The 18160-nt window shown below is 46.0% G+C and overlaps 1 protein-coding gene across 8 annotated transcripts in view; it reads right to left on the bottom strand.

The window, feature by feature from the left end:
- Mab21l3 (mab-21 like 3) overlaps positions 1 to 18160 on the bottom strand; it is a 63049-nt gene that overhangs the window by 20120 nt on the left and 24769 nt on the right. For 7 of the 8 annotated variants that reach the window (XM_045138519.1, XM_045138517.1, XM_045138516.1 and 4 more), the window contains one exon: positions 10857 to 11105. In XM_045138519.1, coding sequence (XP_044994454.1) covers positions 10857 to 11105 — 249 coding nt within the window. Of the gene's footprint in view, positions 1 to 10856; positions 11106 to 11792; positions 11828 to 18160 lie in introns of those variants that run through there. The other variant, XM_045138522.1, reaches the window with a different exon arrangement.

An 18160-nucleotide genomic window follows, 5' to 3' on the forward strand; every position in this document is an offset into this window, starting at 1 on the left:
ATATATCTGATAAAGGATTAATATCTAGGATATACAAAGAACTCAAAAAGATAACTAATAAGGAATCAAACAGGCCAATCAAAAAATGGGCTAAGGAGCTAAATAGAGAGTTCTCAAAGGAAGAAATACGAATGGCATATAAGCACCTAAAAAAATGTTCTACGTCACTAGTCATCAGGGAAATGCAGATTAAAACTACATTGAGATTCCATCTCACTCCTGTCAGATTGGCCACCATCATGAAAACAAATGATCATAAATGTTGGCGGGGATGTGGAAAAAAAGGAACCCTTCTGCACTGCTGGTGGGAATGCAATCTGGTCCAGCCATTGTGGAAAACAGTGTGGAGGTTCCTAAAGCAGCTAGAGATTGATCTACCATATGACCCAGCTATAGCACTCCTAGGCATATATCCAAAGGATTCATCTCATTTCCTTAGAAGTACATGCTCAACCATGTTTATTGCTGCTCAATTTATAATAGCTGGGAAATGGAACCAGCCTAGATGTCCCTCAACAGATGAGTGGATAATGAAGATGTGGTACATTTATACAATGGAGTTCTACTCAGCGGTAAAGAAAAATGAAGTTATGAAATTTGCAGAAAAATGGATGGACCTGGAAAGTATTATACTAAGTCAGGTAACCCAGGCCCAGAAAGCCAAGCGCCACATGTTCTCCCTCATATGGGGATCCTAGCTACAGATGACTGGGCTTCTGTGTGAGAATGAAAATACTTAGTAGCAGAGGCCAGTAAGTTGAAAAGGAGACATAAAGGGTGGAGAAAGGAAGGGAGGAGGATACTTAATAGGTTGATATTGTATATATGTAATTACAATGATTGTAATGGGGAGGTAATATGATTGAGAATGGAATTTCAAACGGGAAAGTGTGGGGGTGGGGAGGGAGGGAATTACCATGGGATATATTTTATAATCATGGAAAATGTTAATAAAAATTAAAAAAAAAAAAAAAAAAAAAAAAAAGAAAGGGACTCAGAGGCCCTCTATCATGAACTTGCTTCACAGTGTTTGGTGGCCAGCAAGGATCTGTGTGCCTGGAGCTTGGGGAAAGTGATAGGAGATCACTGGGAAGGGGAGTGGGTCTTGTGCTCCATTGTGAGGCCAGAGTGCTGTGATGTCAGCGACTGCCAGGTCAGTAAATTAAGAGTTTACTGTGTGTGAACGCCAGCAGGTCGCTTCTCACTTCAGCCGTCATGGACGACGGTCCATTACCTCCTTACTCACCCCACACTTTGTTTCTCGACTTGGAGAAAAGCTGTGCTCTTATGTTCCTCGGACTACTTTCTGAGTCACTAAGACCTGGAAATTCCATAGGAAACCAGCCACCAATTTGATAACCAAGGTTTAGGAAACTGGATATTTGTGGGAAACACAAAAGAACTTTCAGTGAATTCCAGGAGAGACCCAACAATACAAACAAAAGAAGAGATGAGAGTGTGAAATTTTCTTCTGTAATGGAGGGGACTTGGGAGGGCCCACCGGACTGACAACTCTCCTTCAGTAATTTTGAGTAATGTTTGTTCCATCAGAATATAAATTGACTCACCAGTGAATCTTTATCTTCTGTATGGTTTGGTATAACATCTATTTCTATAGAGCAGCAAGCAAATGAAAGCCCAAATCGAAAACCTTTCTGTTTCCTAAGCTAAGTCATCTGGTCAGCTGAGAGCTCATACTTTCCAACAACTAACAAGCCATTCCAAACAGACTAGAATACAGAAGGGAGTATATGCTGAGCGTGGTGGCACATGCCTTTAATCCCAGTACTCAGGAGGCAGAGGTAGGTGTATCATCATGAGTTCGAGGCCACCCTGTGACTCCATAGTGAATTCCAGGTCAGACTGAGCTAGAGTGAGACCCTACCTCAGAAAATCAGAACACCAAAACCAAAAAAACAGGAGCACCTACCTATTTGCACACGTGTTATATAACAGAATGAGCCCAGCAACAAACATTTAGCAGCTGCTCTGTGCTGGGCACTGCTACATGCTGTGTGACAGAAATGGGGAAATTAAAAGAAACAGAATACTGGTGTGGGGATGCAGTCATGGGGAAGTGCAGGGTGCTGATGAGTGTAACAGGGATAGGAGCCCTGATCTGAATCTGAGACCGACTTTATGTGCACAGATCCCTGTACCATTTTCATACCTTTGAAAAACAAGCTTATACCCTGTAGACACCTACACGGTACAAATATAGGAGATATGATTTCCCTACCCCTCCAGCATCTCATCAGAAACATATCACATATGTGAAATGGCCATTTCAAAGTCCATGTGTACTGGGCTGTAGAGATGGCTTAGTGGTTAAACACTTGCCTGTGAAGTCTTAGGACCCAAGTTCGAGGCTCTATTTCTCAGAACCCATATAAGGCAGATGTACAAGGGGGCGTATGTATCTGGAGTTCATTTGCAGTGGCTAGAGGCCCTGGTGCACCCATTCTCTCCCTCTCTCTGCCTCTTTCTGTCTATCCTCTCAAACAGGTAATCAAATAAAAACAAAGATTTTTTAAAAGTTCATGTGTACTGCCTGACCTTGAATATGGTAACCACATCCATACCAGCTCTGTGTGTGTGTGAGTGTGTGCTGTGCTTGCATGTGTGTGTTCACATGCACATGGTGCAGATGCATATGGGTGCATGCGTACATGTGTGTGCACGTGGAGGATAGAAGCTGATGTGAGGCATCTTCCTTGACTGCTGTCCACCTTATTTATTTATTTATTTATTTGAGAGCGACAGACACAGGGAGAAAGACAGATAGAGGGAGAGAGAGAGAATGGGCGCGCCAGGGCTTCCAGCCTCTGCAAACGAACTCCAGACGCGTGCGCCCCCTTGTGCATCTGGCTAACGTGGGACCTGGGGAACCGAGCCTGAACCGGGGTCCTTAGGCTTCACAGGCGAGCGCTTAACCGCTAAGCCATCTCTCCAGCCCTGTCCACCTTATTTTTGACAGGGTCTCTCATTTGAACCTGCTCACTGATATGGCTAATATAGCTAACTGACTTTCTTCAGGGATTCCCTGCTGCTGTCTCCTTAGCACTGGGGCTCCCACAACTGTCAGGAATTTACGTGGATTTTGAAGCTCTAAGCTCTGGTCCTCATGTTTGTGCAGCAAACACTTCACCCCAGCCCCTATGCCGACTTTTGATGTCTTTTTGCTATCAGCAGCCACTCTTCCTCTCTGTACCTGTAATGCCCACCCCTCTACATTCCTCATGAGGGAGGGACCAAGGGTACTGTCCTTGAGCATTTTTGTAAAGACTTTGCATCTTCCACACTGTATGAGTGAAGGAGAAAAGGTGGTCACAGAGGAGCAGGTGCACGCTATGCCAAAACGGAATGAAGGAACTTTGGATTATAGGGTCCTATGCAGGGTAAGACTTCTCCTGCATGTGCTGAGTCAACTTTATTTAACCACTATTCCCTAAACACCCATTTCAGCCACAGCTGAGCTTGCAACGAGACAGATTAAAATTGTCATAATCTGCCGGGTTTGGTGGCTCGTGCCTTTAATCCCAGCACTCAGGAGACAGAGATTGCTGTGAGTTCAAGGCCACCCTGAGACTTCATAGTGAGTTCCAGATCAGTCTGAGCTAGAGTAAGAGCCTACCTCAAAAAAAAAAAAAAAAATACTGTAATCTGGTGCCAGGGAAGGGTGTGCATAGGTTGTTGTGGATGCCAAGAAAAGGGACACTGTCCACTCTGTAGGCCATGTGCTCTCCGGGGTGTGGGAATGTGATCTTGAAAGATCAGAAGGAGCTAGCTAGGAAGAGTAAAGCACAACACTGCTTCAGAGAGTCCAGTTTGTGTACAGGCAGGAGGATCACGGGAGAGGACTGAAATGGTTCTCATGGTTGTTGGAGCACAGTAGGGCGGTGAGATGAGAGATCCTGAAAAGAAAGGAAAACGAAGTCTATAGGCTTCCACAGCAGAACAGGATGAAGAGTTACCAGGAAAGAGCTGGGGGCGGGGGGGGGGGCACACTCCTGGAAGTCTGACTGTGGAAGCAAATGGAAAAAAATAAAACGGCAGGAGCAGCAACAGGGCTTCTCGGAATGACACTTGGGCAGGCTTGGGCCTGTGTGGATGACAAAGCATGTGAGGAGAAGGAAGCGACCACAATGAGTAAAGCACAAAGGAGGGAGTCATGCGAGCCCCAAAGGCCATGTGAGGAATCCACCCCCACCACTCCCGGGTGTCAGAAAAGGAAAGAAAATGGCATGGAGCTGGGGGAAGGGAGGGCATGGCAGGAACTGGAGAGCCCTGACTAGTCTTTTCTACAATTTGTTGAGGGGCAGCTGGAGAGGCGGCAGGCAGGACTGTCAAGGAGGTCAACTGTTCAGCTTCCCAAGGATGAGGACATAGAGACAGTCATCGTGCTGGGCGAGTTCCTGCGGCTGTACGGGACAGTGGGCTCACTTACACCCTAGTGTCCATCACTGCCCAGTCCTCCAGGAGCAGGGGAGGAATTGAGACTGGGGTTTGCTGGGCAGGGGCTGGAGAGAAGGGAAGCAACGTAGTGGCTGCCTTTTCCAACCTGAAGAGGGTGTGGATACAGCTGGTTTGGAAGATGACAGAGCAATCCACAAGTTCAGGGACTAGTGTCCACTACTCAGGTCCAGTGGGAAATAGTAATACAAGATAATAATAAGCGACACAAGATAAAAGTACTACAAGGTGTTAATAAAAATATTTGACTGAAGGCAGAGATAGGAGGATCACCGTGAGTTCGAGGCCACCCTGAGACTTCATAGTGAATTCCAGGTCAGCCTGGGCTAGAGCGAGACCCTACCTTGAAAAGCCACCAAAAAAATAAATAAATAAATAAATAAAAATTGAAAAGAAAAAAATTAGTACTGCAAGATGTTCTAACCACATAGTGCATCACGGCCAGAGGTTAGGTTAGGAGGTAGTATTACTGAGTAATGACCTTCTCAGAAGCCAACTTCCCAAGTCCCAAGTCCCAAGTCCATTCTTGTGGTTCCATAGGACTTGAATGTGAATAACACAATGGTGACACACATACATTTGCATTTTGTTTCCTGAGTTAATAAAACTAAGGAAAGATTCATTGCTGTATTGACACTACCAAGCTAGCAAGACTGTGTGAATGACGGAGAAAGCAAGTGAGAGAGCAAGCAAGAGAGAGAGAGAGAGAGACAGAAGAGCCTGCACACAGCACACCTGCCAAGCAGCTCAGTAGCAAGAAGCTCACTGTGAAGTTCTTCTAACCATGTGCCCTCACTGGGCAGTGGACTTCGTACCAGGCAGAACAAGACCACACGCATCCTGGAGGGTGCTATGACCACGTCCTCATTATCCAAGAGCTTAGCTCATCTGTAAGATCTGTTTTGATTCACAGATGTGAAAGTCAGATTACAGAAGCATCTGGAAACAAAAACAGGATTCTTCTCCATCCTTCTGCTAGGGTCTCAGGATTGGAAGGGGTTTCTGAAATCCTTTCAGTGCAGAGAGGGCCAGAGGACCGGGTGGCTATCCTGATATCCTAATGCCACACTGGAAGCTAGAAGTAGAACTAGGCCAAATATCCAGGTTCCCCAAGATTTTTCCCTCCTCTCTGCCACACCCTCAAGTTCAGAAGCACTGTGCATAATCATACCCTTTATCTCCTTCCTGAACTTAAAAAGGCCCTCAATTTGGACCCAGGACTCATGAAATAATGAGTTCAAAGCCTCTATTTATGTGGGTATGAACAACTGCGCTGGCATCCCGTGAGCAGGGCCCAAATGGTGGTGTGGGCATAGACCAGAGCTGAGGGAAGACAGAGCCCCGCTTCAGATAAGCCTGTCCTCAAAGCACCTGAGCTTCAGGAGCTGGGCGGCAGCTCTCACTAGGTGACAGTCACACATACTATGACAGGTTCTTACTGTCCAGGGTGCTGAGCAATTAGCAGCCCCAGAAATGCTATGTACTGGGGGTTGCCAGGCACAGACCACGACCTTCCTGTCACTCCCTGCTACAACCCCAAGTTAGAATCTCCTGGCTGTCACTCTCCATGTACTCTGATGGAACACAGAGAAACAGAGCAAAAAGACACCCCAAAGAGTAAGGAAAAGCAGACAGTGGAGCCTAAGGAGGATTCCAGAAAGTGGTTCTGGTCAAAGACACTGCAGCATAAGTAGAGACTCCTCCAAGCCCAATCCCAGGATCCCTTTATTGCCCTCAAATGTAAGGAAGCCAGAAGACCACAGTCATGACCATGACACAGTCTTATCACAATTATTTCAGGAAAAGAAAAGCTCTAAGATAAATAAGGGGGAAATAGAATAATTTAAGAAAATGAACTTGAAGCATAATTCAATCCAAATTTGATCTCAGAAACCTGCCCAAGTTTCACTCCCCTCCTGTGTGGATTAAGACAGAGGATCAAAGTTCATTCTTCAAAGACTGCATTTGTAGCTGAAGCAGAGCAAAGGCAAAAACCAACTGCACTTAACGAGGCTGGCCTTTCCGAGAGCATCTGGTCCAGTCCTCCTGTTGGATGAACCCAGCAGAGTCGGGCCATGGGAACATCACTGTGCATGGGCCTCCCTCTCCCTAGGCGTACATATGTGCCTGCACACACGTACACACCCCTTCCTAGGCTCCTTTCCCTCCTTCCTGACCACAGTCTCTTACCTTTTGTTATCCCACAAGTCACTGGCTACTATTAATAGCCCGAGTTTGTGAATAATTTACTGTTTCAAATATAAATTATTGAGAATTCAAGATTGTTCCCTGTAATAACACCACTGTGGCTCATTCCCGGGGTACATGCTTCCTTGAGACTGGTGGAGAGGCATGCCAGGAATGTCATGTGGGCCTGGCCACACCCAGGGCAGGTGGTCTGTGTGAGCATCACCCAGGATGAAGGCGCAGAGGAAAAATGTCTGAGAACTTTCTATGAGACAATGGGAAGTCAGGAGTTCTATTATTCTAGAATTGCTTTAAATCCAGAAATTGGTTAAAACAGAACAAACAGACACCGTCCATTTTCCAGGAGCTACTCTAAAGAGAATACAGACTGAATTCAGTGTAGACGTGGAGGAGACAGCGGACCTTTCTCCATCACACTGCCGTCTGTTCAGACTAATTCCGGGAGTGGAACTCCTGGGCCAGTACCGGCAGCTCCCAAATGCGCCGTGAGATTGAGGTTGCTGAGTGCTTCCTGGGTACCAGGCTCTCGTAAGAGCACCTCATGGAGCTTCCTGTACTATTTTTAAAATATTTTGCCAGGCAGGGTGGCACACACCTTTAATCCCAGCACTTGGGAGGTAAAGGTAGAAGGATCACTGAGAATTCTAGGCAACCCTGAGACTACAGAGTGAATTCCAGGTCAGCCTGAGCTAAAGTGAGACCCTACCTCGAAAAACCAAAAAAAATTATACATATATACTTTATTATTTTATTATTTTATTTATTTGAGTGAGAAAGACAGAAAGAGGCAGAGAGAGAGAGAATAGTGCATGGGGCCTCTAGCCACTGAAAAACAACTCTAGACTCGTACTACATTGTACATCTGGCTTAGGTGGGTACTGGGGGATTGAACCTGGGTCCTTAGGCTTCCCAGGCAAGTGCGTTAACCACTAAGCAATCTCTCCAGCCCCCTCCTATACTATTTTAAAGATGGAGAAATGGAGGCTCCAGAAATTAAAGTAGATACTACTTAGTTATAGGTGGGCAGGATCTCATTCTGTGAAGACCATGTTTGCCACTTCTGGCCCTGTCCCACCTCCCAGAAGAAAGGGTAACTAAGAATGAATCGGGCTTCCTTCACCAAGACCTTTCTTCTGCTTCCTCATTTAGTGTAACGGCACACATCCCCTATCCTTCATCCCCATTCCTCTTTTGGGAACACTTCTCCCATCAGAACTAATGGCCATGCTTTCTCCACACCACATTGGGGACCTGCACTGCAGCCTGGGTCTGCCATGGGTTAACTTGAGCACCCGCCCATCTGCACGCAGAGCTCCTCCTCCTTCCTCTGCAGTCAGGGGCAAAATCTGCCACTGGGGCCAGGTCATCCTTGAGACTCACATGGAACTTTTTCTGCACTTGGCAGGTCATATCACAGGCCTGCAGCTCCCCACAAACCACCATGTAGAGCTTGATACAAAGGGTTTGAGTCCATGTACATTTGCAGAGATACAGAAAGCTTTTGCAGAGCAAACAGTGGGGTCTCTAGAGGGGAGTCTCAGCACCCTCACCCTCTAGCTATGGGGCGGGCAAAGGAGTTCATCCCAAGGCTTCTTTCTCCCTCCTTCTGTAAAAATGGAGGCAATATGCATATCACATGGTTGATAATTAGATTCAAAGAGGTACTATTGTACCCCACCTGCCAGCACCTTCTGGAGGAGTCTTGCCTTGTCTTCCGTGAACCCTGCGGACATATCTGACACTATATATGCAACAATCTCTGTGCATGTCAAAGAAAAGAAAGATATCCCAGATACTATTCTTCCCTCACCCCAAAAGCTTGTGAAGAATAAAATCATACACGGGGTTTGAGGACCTGAGTTCTGATCTGCAGCACCCATATAAATGCTGGACATGTAGGTGTGTGTCTGTAATCCTGGTGCTGGGAGCCTGGGGCTAGTCTAACAAACTGGTGAGCTCTAGGTTCAGTGAAAGAACCTGCCTCAAAGGATAAGGTAGAGGATGATGGAGTAAGAGAGCTGGCATCAAACTCTGGCCTCCACACACATATATGTGCACCTGCGCCTGCATGCACACATACAAAAAGAGGGAAAATGATTCAAGACTTAAATCACCAGCCAAAGTAATAATAGGGAAAGCATTAGGAACTGATACACAATGGATTGCCTGAAAATGGCGGCAGTTATAATTATAATTATAATGTCATCCCTAAAAGGGTAAAAATGTCTCTAGCTGGGGTGTCAGGGGAATATTGAGACAGGAGGCTCTGGGCTGAGTGTGAAGGATAAATGTGAGAGGAGGAACCGGGGCTGAGAGCTGCTCAGAACAGTTCCTCGTGGGGCAGAAGTAGAGACTTGGCCACCTCCAAGGGACAAGTCACACAAGAGGGCAGTGCCGAGGGGACAGGCATCAGACTCCTGAGCTGCAGCCTCCTGAGGACTGGCTGGCACACGCCCTAGCAGTGAGAACCCGTCCCTTCCAGGTCAGAAATGGGGACTTGAGCTTGCTAGCTGTCCCGATTCTTGTCATCTCCAGAGAAGAGAGGAATCTAAACTTCGATAGAAAATTCCACTGTTTTGAAATGTTTGTAAGAGTTTTTGAAAATTTTAGGAAATGTTCTGCAGACCAAACACAGCAGGAGCACAGGCTGGGTCGCCAGGGCGGCGGTGGGAAGCTCTCCTGCTGGGGATGAAGGACCAGCTAAACCATTCAAAGGTTTCTTTGTTTGCACCACCACACCCAGCTCAGAGATTTTTCTTACAGAAAAGACAGGACCCTGGGAAGAGGCCATCCAGCACCCTTTCTGTTTAGTCCTCCAAAAGGAAATTACTTTAACTATAATTTTAACAATATAGACTTTCCTACTTGTGTCCCCCAAATGCTTTGGCCTAAGAAGTACAGTTACTTATCTCTGTGATAGTGATCTTTGCATCCTGCACTGTAAACGTATAAAGAATGGTGATTGGTCCCTTCCTCTTAGCTAAAAGCCAGTGCTTTAAATGTTAACAATAGCCAGGCATGGTGGTGCATGCCTATAATCCCAGGTAGAAGGATCACAGTGTGCTCCAGGCTACCCCAAGACTACATGGTGAATTCCAGGTCAGCCTGGACTAGAGTGAAATCCTACCTTGAAAAACCAAAAAAAAAAAAAAAAAAAAAAAAAAAGTGGGGCTGGAGAGATGGCTTAGTGGTTAAGCGCTTGCCTGTGAAGCCTAAGGACCCCAGTTTGAGGCTCGATTCCCCAGGACCCACGTTAACCAGATGTACAAAGGGCGCATGCATCTGGAGTTCGTTTGCAGTGGCTGGAGGCCCTGGCGCACCCATTCTCTCTCTCTCTCCCTCTCTCTGCCTCTTTCTGTCACTGTCTTTCTCAAATAAATAAATAAAAATACCAAAAAAAATTTTTTTTAAAAGTTAACAATATGCAAGTGAAAAATATTAGATTAGATAATTCTTAAATTTCCTTCAAAGTCTAAAACTGTAAACAACTAGGATTATATAGAGAGGAAGTTAAGTTGCTTCTTTTGTTTTTGATTTCCAAGGTAGGGTCTCACTCTAGCTCAGGCTGACCAGTAGTTCACTATGAAGTCTCAGGGCGGCCTCAAACTCGTGGTGATGCTCCTACCGCTGCCTCCTGAGTGCTGGGATTAAAGTCATGCGACACCACATTGGGGAGGCTGCTTCTTAATATATGCTAAAAATGAAATATTGTTTTTGAAATTTAGCAGCTCCACAGTTCTAAAGAAGTTTTGACTCAAGTTCATGTGATCTTTTCCTGCTTTCTCACTTTCTAAAGCAGTCTGGCCTTGAACTTGATATATGGCAGGTACTTCCATCTCCACCTCCTCAGTGCCAGGAGCACAGGCGTATGCCACTGCACCCATGCCTGGCTGGTTCTTTCCCAATGACCCCATTCAGACATAATATCACCACCCTCATTTAATGGGGAGGAAATATGAGGCTCCAGCACAAGGACACTGATGTTCTATCCTGTAGCCAGCATACTTCTGGACCCTGCCCTTGGAGACAGGACTGAGCTACGGGACTCAGTGCATTGTGGGATCAGTCCTTGGCTCCCGGAGCAGCTGATGTATCTTTAGAAGCCAGGGAACCCATCCAAGCAGTGCAAGTGGTCTGGTGAGGAGACAGTGTGTGGCAGAGGCACGTGCCCTTACCTTACTTAGCAGGCAGTCATCTAAGTCTCCTTCAGTAAGGGACTTCATGGTCTCCTTGCCAATCCCCAGGAGAGTGGCGACTTTGGGGCTTTTTTCACGATGGAAGACGAGACTTGTAGGCAGCTTCCCCACCAACATCACTCTCTGCATGAAGCTTTGCTGGAACTGAGGACATGGACCAGACACTGGGCCTCTTGCCAACGCTGCGCTGAAGTTCTCCTTGCCAACCTGTGAGCTCTGGTCAGTCATCTTTGAAGGAATCCCAGAAAGATTTAGAAGGAGAACTGATAAAGATGAATGAGTCCACCCAGAAATTATCTCTTAGTTCTGCTGACTGGCACTTTTACCAGAAGGCAGTTCTCCAAGTTTTATTTCCCACCAAACTCTTAGCATTTCTCTCTCGGAAATTGACTTCTCCCTCTTTCTTATGTTGTTGTCCTGACACTAGATGCATTTTGGAGTCTCATTTCCTTTATATCTCCTTGTCCTTTTTCTGTTGATAGTAAATATAACCTGCCCTCCAATCCAGAAAATCCCACACTCGATTTACCTTCTTTACAATAAACACAAAGAAAGTTGAACAACAAGCTCAAGACTCAGAGTTTGGCCCCCACAAATGGTCAGGTCTTGTCAGTCAAATCTGGGGCCGGGGTGGGCATGTGAAAAAGCATGTACACAAACCCACGTTCACACAGAGCCAGGCTTACTCACATGTGTACAGAGAAGCCGGCTCACTCACAGACACATGTGCATATGGAAGTAGGCACATGCATAGGTGAATATATAGACCCATGTGGATACACAGGCAGGCTCACTTCCAGGCACACGCAGGCACATGTGTACACAGAGGCAGATTCACACACAGATGTGCACACAGAGCAGGTCTACCCACAGAGCACACACACTGAGACGGGAGGGCATACTCCTGCAGCTCACCTGGGACCTCAGACTGTGATCTCCCTCTTCCCACTTGAAGGCTGGCATTAAAAAATAAAGTCAATGTAAACAGGCCCTTTAAGAGCCGAGGGCATGTCTGGTTTTGCCAGTAAAATGTACGTTGGAAAACAGCTCAGGCAGTAAGCTCCCAGTCTGACTGGCTGGGGCTAGTTTTACTACCAAAAAAAAAAAAAAAAATCACAATGAGCTATCGTCCAAAGCTGGTAAGTAGTGCGTCGGCTATGAGATATGAGCTGAAGCAGGGCTGGAGCGCAGCACCTATCAAAGCGTCCAGGCCAGCTCTTCCCAGTCCAAGCTCCAAGTGCTCCTCCAAAGACAGCAGCCCTCAGCTTACCGCTCTCCCTCTGTCCCCGCATTTGCATATCCTCCCTGATAGGCTGCCAGGTGAAAGCACACTGGAGCCCCACCCACCGCCTCTGTCTACCTTTTCCAGACAGCATCTACCCATCCGCAGTCTGTTACCAATACTGAAAAGCTACAGTCTTTCCAGTGACGAGCCAGTAAGCCTCCCTCCAAACTGCCTGGTTTTTCCACTTTCTTCTCTCTATAATCAGAATTCTTTTTTTTTTTTTTTTTTTTTTTTTTTTGGTTTTCTGAGGCAGGGTCTCACTTTAGCTCAAGCTGTCCTGGAATTCACTATGTAGCCCCAGGCTGGCCTCGAACTCATGGCAATCCTCCTGCCTCTGCCTCCTGAGTGCTGGGATTAAAAGTGTACACTGCTACACCTGGCTTTTTAAAAAAGTATATTGTATTCTTATTTATTTATTTATTAGAGACAGAGAGAGGAAAAGAGAGAAAGAGGGAATGGGTATGCCAGAACATCTAGCCTCTGCAAAAAACTCCAGACACATGTGCCACCATTGTGCATCTGGCATACGTGGACCTGAAGAATCAAACCTGGGTACTTGGGCTTCACAGACATGTGCCTTAAACACTAAGCAATCTCTCCAGCCCCCGAATTCCCTTCTTTTCTGTCATAGGCTCTCAAAGTTCCCAGCATCTTCTTCCCCTGGTTTCTGGTATCTCTAGTCATCATGCCCAGGTACCATATCAGTTTTTCACAAATGAAACAAGAACTTCTCCCTCTGAACCTGTCTTTCAGAATTCTCTCTACATGTCATTTTCAACTTTGCAAAAATTCCAGTTTCCCTGTATGCTCTTATTTATGCCCTTACTTCTGCTTTCACGGGAACCATGAGCTCAGAGTCCACGCCCTTTGTTGGGGGCTTTCCTGATAAATCAAGGTCTCCCTGGGCTTCTGGCATCAGACACACAGGCCTTCACCATTCTTGCACTGGTGTCTGCCCTAGATCATTTATTGCACCTGGTTAAAGATGCTATATGTAGAATATTCTCTTGCCATAAGGCCCAAAGACACTAGTCAGATGTGAGCAAGAAAAGCAAAGGATTGAGCCACTGAGGAGCCTGGGAGATGAGAAAAAGTTCCATGTGCTCAGGCAGCTAGCCACTCTCTGGTTTCACCTGGGTGAGTATCCAGAAAATAGGTCTCCTGTGTTACCACAGCTTAGTTCCTTAAGAGCAAAGGTTCCACAACCTAGGGCAGTTCCAAGATACACTCTGAGCTCCACTAGACAGGTTGGTGAAGGCAAGCTTTCCGGGAGTAACAAGGATTTGTGAGTAAGCTTGGGCCTGAGGCACTATGCTGGCCTGGCAGAGAGACCCAGAGTTACCTCAGGTTCTCCTCTCTCCTCAGGAAACAAATGTCCTCATTTCTCATGACTTACATTCAATGCAAATATAAAACTGGAACCTGCTTCAGCTCAATTTCAATGGTGAGGATGAAAGACTTGCTTTTTAAATTCAGATTAACAAGGTATTCGGTATTTGCAATCCTATGGAAGCTAACCACCACCAAGAGTTGATGGGAGGTCATGCTGGCCCAGGCTCACTAGTGAAATGCATTTACCGATTTCCTTAGTGGCCGAAATTTTCATGTCAAGGAGGAGAAAGATTGGCTTGGTCCAAATACATCCTGAATAGGCAAATTTGTTAATGTCAGAATTCCTTAATCTAAGAGTGACTCAGCTCAGAACACCCGAAAACAGGTGACTAAGCCAACGATTGTGAACAAGGCGAGGCAGAGGCCATGTCTGCTGTCTACCTCCAGTACAGCCTGGGATCTAACACAGATGACCCTCAGTAAATGTCAATTTGATTTCATTAAAATTAGTGACATTCTCAGGGCTGGAGAAATGGCTTTGCAGTTAAGGTACTTGTCTATGACGCCAAAGGACCCAGGTTTGATTCCCCAGGAGCCATGTAAGCCAGATGCACAAGGGGCACATGCATCTGAAGTTCATTTGCAGTGGCTGGAGGCCCTGGTGTGCCCATTCTCTCTATATATCTGCCTTGTTCTCTCTATACCAAATAAATAAATAAAATGTATTTTAAAAATTAGTGACATTCTACTACAAAATAGTATAGAACACAGGGTAGTGATGTAGCTCAGTTGGTAGAGAGCTTGTCTAACATGTGCAGGGCCCTGGATTTGATCGCCAGCACTTCACAAAATTGGGCATGGTAGCATGAGTTTGTAATCTCAGAATTTAGGAGGGAAAAGCAAGAAGATTATAAAGTATAAATCATCCTGGGTTACATAGTTCAAGGCTAGCCTGGGCCAGAACAAGCTCTGTCTCAAGAATAAAACAACTGCTGGGCATGGTGGCGCTTGCCTTGAATCCCAGCACTCAAGAGGCAGAGGTAGGAGGATTGCTGTGAATTCGAGGCCAGCCTGAGACTCCATAGTGAATTATGGGTCAGCCTGAGCTGGAGTGAGACCCTACCTCGAAAAACTAAAATAAATAAATAAATAAACAAAACAAAACAATGAGATTAAAGATCCCAGGCCTGCCATGGTGGCCCCATCTGTAACCCTAGCACTTAAGAAGCTGAGGCAGAAGGATTGCTGTGAGTTCCAGGCTAGCCCAGGCTGCATGTGAAATCCTGTCCCCAAAAGTAGCCCGGCGTGGTGGCACACACCTTTAATCCCAGCACTGGGAGGCAGAAGAAGGAGGGTCACTGCGAGTTTGAGGTCACCCTGAGACTCCATAGTGAATTCCAGGTCAGCCTGGGCTAGAGTGAGACCCTACCTCAAAAAAACAAACAAAAAAAATTAGAAAATTAAAAAGCTAAAACAAACAAGTGATCCCAGTTTGTTGGAAACTGTTTGATGGAAGGGATATTATGTTTCTATCTGTCCATGTGTCCACTCCTCTATAAAAAATAAAATATTAATAAATTACGAATTAGGGGCTGGCAATATTTCTCAGTGGTTAAGGCACTTGCCTACAAGCTGAAGGAGCCAGATTCAATTCCCCAGGACCTTCATAAAGCCAGATGCACAAGGTGGTGCATGCATCTGGAGTTTGTTTGCAGTGGCTAGAGGCCCTCTTGCACCTATTCTCTCTCTCCGTTATTCTCTGTCTCCCTCTCTACCTCTATCTCAAGTAAATAATCAATAAAAAAAATTTTTAAAAATTACAAATTGTGGGGCTGGAGAGATGGCTCCAGTTAAGGTGTTTGCCTGTAAAGCCTAAGGATTGGGTTTGATTCCTCAGTACCCATGTAAAGGCAGATGCACAAAGGGGCTCATGTATCTGGAGTTTGTTTGCAGCAGCTGGAGGCCCTGGCTCACCCATTCTCTCTGTCTCTATCTCTCTGCTTGCAGATAAATAAATAAAAATATTTTTCAAAATTACAAATTGTTGCATACATATGCCAATGATCACTTAAGTTACCATCTTCTTTGAAGAAAGGTCTTATGTAAAAGAGCTTAGCATAGGACATGGCACAAAATAGGATCTCGAGCTGGGCATGGTGGCACACGCCTTTAATCCCAGTACTTGGGAGGCAGAGGTAGGAGGATGACAGTGAGTTTGAGGCCACCCTGACATTACATAGTAAATTCCAGATCAGCCTGAGCTAGAGTGAGACCCTACCTCGAAAAACAAAACAAAACAAAAAAATTAAAGAAAAAGGGATCTCTGTTGCATAATCTGAAGAAAAGACCCATTTTGTAAAGTGTACCATGTTCCTGTCTTACCTGGTGGTCAGATACTGAGGCAATTTAAACTTGATCTTTCATCTAGGTTCAGATCCAGGGGACCCCAAATTCACAGGCTTACATGGACAAGGCAGATCATAAAATTAATCAGGACAGTGTAGAAATGGAAAAAGGTAGAGCTCAGGTGGCTTCACGAGCATGGACACGACTACCTAGGACACTCTCTTGCTGGGGTGCTTTGCTTTTTGTCGTCTTTCCCAGCAGCTCCGCATTCTTCACACTGCGCTCCGGGCCCCTGGAGGACTGGAACAGCTGTGCTTCAGCCAAGGAGCCTGTGGTGCCCCCCATAAACCTAGGTGTTCTGAATGCCAGGTTCCCAGCTGACGGAGATTTGGGAATTAATGCCTCCTGGAGGCCGTGTATTGTTGGGGGTGGGTTTATGGGTGTTATAGCCAGCTCCCCCTTGCCAGTGTTTGGCACACTCTCCTGTTGCTATTGTCCACTTTATGTTGGCCAGGGGGTGATGTCCACCTTCTGCTCATGCCATCGTTTCCCCTGTCATCATGGAGCTTCCTCTCGAGTCTGTAAGCCAAGATAAACCCCTTTTTCTCAAAAGTTGCTCTTGGTTGGGTGATTTCTGCCAGCAATGCGAAGCTGACTGCAACAGAGCCAGAAATCATCTCCGTGCCCTCCAAGGTGGTGCTCTGTGCTTGGATACCCCCTTGCTCTCTCCCCTCTTCTGGGCCACACTTCCAAGGCTGTCCTTGGAGACTCTGCTCAGTAGGGAGGCGGCCACATAATGGTGTGAGGCCCCAATCCTAAAAGCCTTTGAGTTTTTTGTTTGTTTGGTTTGGTTTTTGCTTTTGTTTTTGAGGTAGGGTCTCATTCTAACCCAGGCTGACCTAGAATTCACTATGTAGTCTTAGGGTGGCCTTGCACTCACAGGGATCCTCCTACCTCTGCCTCCCGAGTGCTGGGATTAAAGGCGTGTGCCACCATGGCCTGGCTAGTTTATTTTATTTTGTTTTATTTATTTATCTATTTGAGAGAGACAGAGAGGGGAAGAGAGAGAAGGCAGGGCCTCCAGCCACTGCAAACGAACTCCAGACACACCTTGTGCATCTGGCTTACGTAGGTCCTAGGGAATCGAACCTGAGTGCCTTAACTGCCTCCCCACCCCCTTTTAAATCACAGTACATTTTTCTGGTTTATTTGTAGCTTACTGAAGTTTTCTTGAGAGACAAGATTTACCTTGTTGGAAAAGGAATTTGACACAATAGGTGCTCATTAAATCAATGAAGCAACGAACATGCATGAAATGTGGAAGTCAGGGTGGCCTCTTTTCTCATTCCAGTCTAATCTCCTCCTACCAGCATATTGTAGAGCAAAGTAAATGGTGACTATTGAGTCAGCTCCCCTTGGGTCATTTGGGAGCATAGGTGACAAGAGCAGAAAGGGAATGGGGACGTTTCCCTTGGGGAAGCTAACTTTGGCTCAGAAAGAGCAAAGCAAAGGGATAAGCTGTGTTTGCACCTGAAGGAAGCCACTATTCATAGCCTAATGCTGTCAGGAATGCTGAGAAACCACCCAATAATTAGACTACTCATGTGAGCCCTGGAAGCTCAAAACCCACATGTCTTTAAAAAAGTCATGGCTGCATCTGGCCATTTCAATAAAATGACTCTATTTTCTGATTGCAGTGATTATCCCCACGTGTCCAGAAAGAGCAGTACCCTTCCGAAAGAAACAAATAGAAGTTTACTTCACACCGAGGGCTCTCCTACACGTCAAACTTGAGATGGGTGGGGAAGAAGGGAAGACCAGGCTGCCAGCCCCAGCTTTCCACCTGCCAATGTCTTAGGTACCAACGGGCATGCATATCAAACCATCCCAGTGTGGGCAGGGGGAAGAGAGAACTCCCAGAATTCAGTCTTCTGTCCATGTACCCATTCACCCTACCCTGTGAACTAAAATGTTCCTTCCCCATCTTCGTCATTCAGTGTACTCAGGCCCAAGGCAACCTAGAAACTTCTTTTCAACAGAAAACACTTGGCATTGTAATCAAGATCTTGTTAGGGTTTGGAGGACACTTTATTTTCAAATCAAATAGTTAAAGGTATTGGCATGTTCCTGTCTCCCTGCCCTGTTAAAAAAATATAATGTATTTTTATCTAAAACTTTCCCTGAAGTCAGGGTGCAATGCCGTCCCCTTTCCCTGAGTCATGTAAGGCCAGCTGTTTTTCGGTGGAGGCCTCTAGCTAGAAAAGTTGCTTGGATATGAATGGTGTTTCAGGAAGTGGACCTCTAGCTTGATTCATCCATT

Source organism: Jaculus jaculus, chromosome 19 (assembly GCF_020740685.1).
Source record: "Jaculus jaculus isolate mJacJac1 chromosome 19, mJacJac1.mat.Y.cur, whole genome shotgun sequence".
NCBI classification, from domain to species: Eukaryota; Metazoa; Chordata; class Mammalia; order Rodentia; family Dipodidae; genus Jaculus; species Jaculus jaculus.